Below are 2,040 nucleotides of genomic sequence, written 5' to 3' on the forward strand. Positions count from 1 at the left end.
TCTGAATCTGATCCAGACGTAGTCTTTCACAAAAACACTATTTTCCTTTCTTTTTTTCAAAATGTTGCTTTTTTTATTATTAAACTTAACCACATCCAAGTGTTGATAAAAAGAATGCATGAAGCTAGAATAAAACTTTTTTTCTTAAGCAGAGGCTCTGTTCTTTTTTTTAACCTATCACATATGTTCAAGTATTCTTACTACAAATTATTCTGGGGGCCATGCCAATTTTGTGAAAATGATCAAAAATGCTGGCGGTGGCTGGCAACTTTTAAAAAAAACGCTGGCAGGGAAAGAGTTAATGACACGTTAGTTTGCTACAAAAGTTAAATTTAAGAAGAACATATCGTAAATTGTAAATGCAAATGTAAATCATATCTAAAATACATTTTTAAATGTATGCATTCGGTGATGTTTGTGTGTGAGCGGTACCTGCTGTTGAGGCAGCAGTAGATGATGGGGTTGTACATGGAGGAGCTCATGGAGAGCCACAGCACTGACAGATACACCTGCTGGATCGACTTGATCCTCTTCAGCTTCCGGTTGAAGCTCGTTACGATGAAATACACATGATATGGAAGCCAACAGATGGCAAATGTTACCACCACGATCACCATCATCTTCACAACCTACAAAAACATCACAACAACCTTGGCCATAAAACTGAGAACACACACATACACACGTGTGCGCGGCCAACTACATTTAAAAAAATCAAATAGGCTAAAATATTACCAGTATTTCTGCTGTAATTATGACAAAACTGACTTCATATTTGACAGGAGACTTCAAGCAGGCCTCATTTGACTCAGACTAGCAAGCAGACTATAAATAGTGACATCTCAACCTCCTAGCCACACCATAGCAACCACCCCATAGACTTCCATTGAAAAGGATGAGAGGAATATCTCTGGTTCAGAACATTGTAGAGACAAACAGGTGGGCTCTTTGGACTCAGACTGCCTGACAACTGTCTAGCCACGCCCTAGCAACCACACAGCACCCTAGCAATCACTCAATAGACTTCCATTAAAAAGGATGAGAGGAACATCTCTGGATCAGAACATCGTATAAGCCATAGTTCAGCTCCAGAACACCGAACAGCATGTGCTTTCGCTTGTTTGACATAGCTGTCCATTCAAACATCAGAGTTTGTTCACTAACTTTAGCCTCTAGTTTATTAATTTAAGCCCCGGTTGAGAACCGCTGTTCTAAATGAACAAACGAAGATATGGATGATACATGAGAAGATCAGCAGAAGAGCACAAGCACCTTTCTCTTGGCCTGCAGGTGACCCTGGAGGTTTTCTGAGGAGCGTCCTGGAAATCCTCCGCCCCACAGCGTGAGTCCGACCCTGCTGTAGGTGGCAGCCATGAGCACCAGAGGCAGGAGATACACCAGCACTGCCACGATCACGTGATATCTAACAAACACACACATGCAAATCAACCTGTGACAGGGAACAGAGGGTTCACACTCAATGGAAACGACAGCTGTCTGTCTCTCACATGAAGGCGTCGTCATCGCGCCGCGGCCAGGCCACGTAGCACACCGTCCTGTGCGGCCTCACTTCGGTTATGGAATAGAAGCAGAGTGGAAAAGCCAGAAACGCAGCCAGAATCCACACGCATGCGATCATGCCTTTTGTGGCTGTTGCTGAGAGGCGTGGCTTCATCGGGTGGATGATCGCCATGTACCTGATCAAAGAGGAAGTGACACAGGAAGTGACCTGGATGTATTTCACCTGTACATCTTAAAAATAAAGGTTCTTTATTGGCATCGATGGTTCCATGAAGAACCTTCAACATCTTTCCATCGCACAAAAGGTTCTTTATAGAGGCTGATCGAGAGTGGATTTTACAGATAATTATAACTAGGTTGGAATGTTCAAGTTCAGTATCTAGTTTGTTTATTTCTAAGGCACATTTAAGCACGGATACGGTCGACTACACAATGAATGAGCAACAAACAAATTAAAAACAGGAAAGCCAAACACAACCACATATGTGACCCTGCAGCACAAAAGCAGTGTTAAGTCGC

The 2,040-nt window shown here is 42.8% G+C and overlaps 1 protein-coding gene across 1 annotated transcript; it reads right to left on the reverse strand.

The window, feature by feature from the left end:
• Positions 1-427: 427 nt before the first annotated feature.
• On the reverse strand, positions 428-1,744 carry LOC107579644 (neuromedin-K receptor-like; the record flags this gene model as incomplete). The annotated part of the gene is made up of 3 exons (XM_016265449.1): positions 428-629; positions 1,273-1,423; positions 1,509-1,744. Coding segments are annotated over 3 exons (589 nt in total), but the record flags the coding sequence as incomplete, so codon positions are not given.
• Between the last annotated feature and the right edge of the window lie 296 nt (positions 1,745-2,040).

This window comes from Sinocyclocheilus grahami, unplaced genomic scaffold (assembly GCF_001515645.1).
Source record: "Sinocyclocheilus grahami isolate Dianchi unplaced genomic scaffold, SAMN03320097.WGS_v1.1 scaffold18800.1, whole genome shotgun sequence".
Classification (NCBI taxonomy): Eukaryota; Metazoa; Chordata; class Actinopteri; order Cypriniformes; family Cyprinidae; genus Sinocyclocheilus; species Sinocyclocheilus grahami.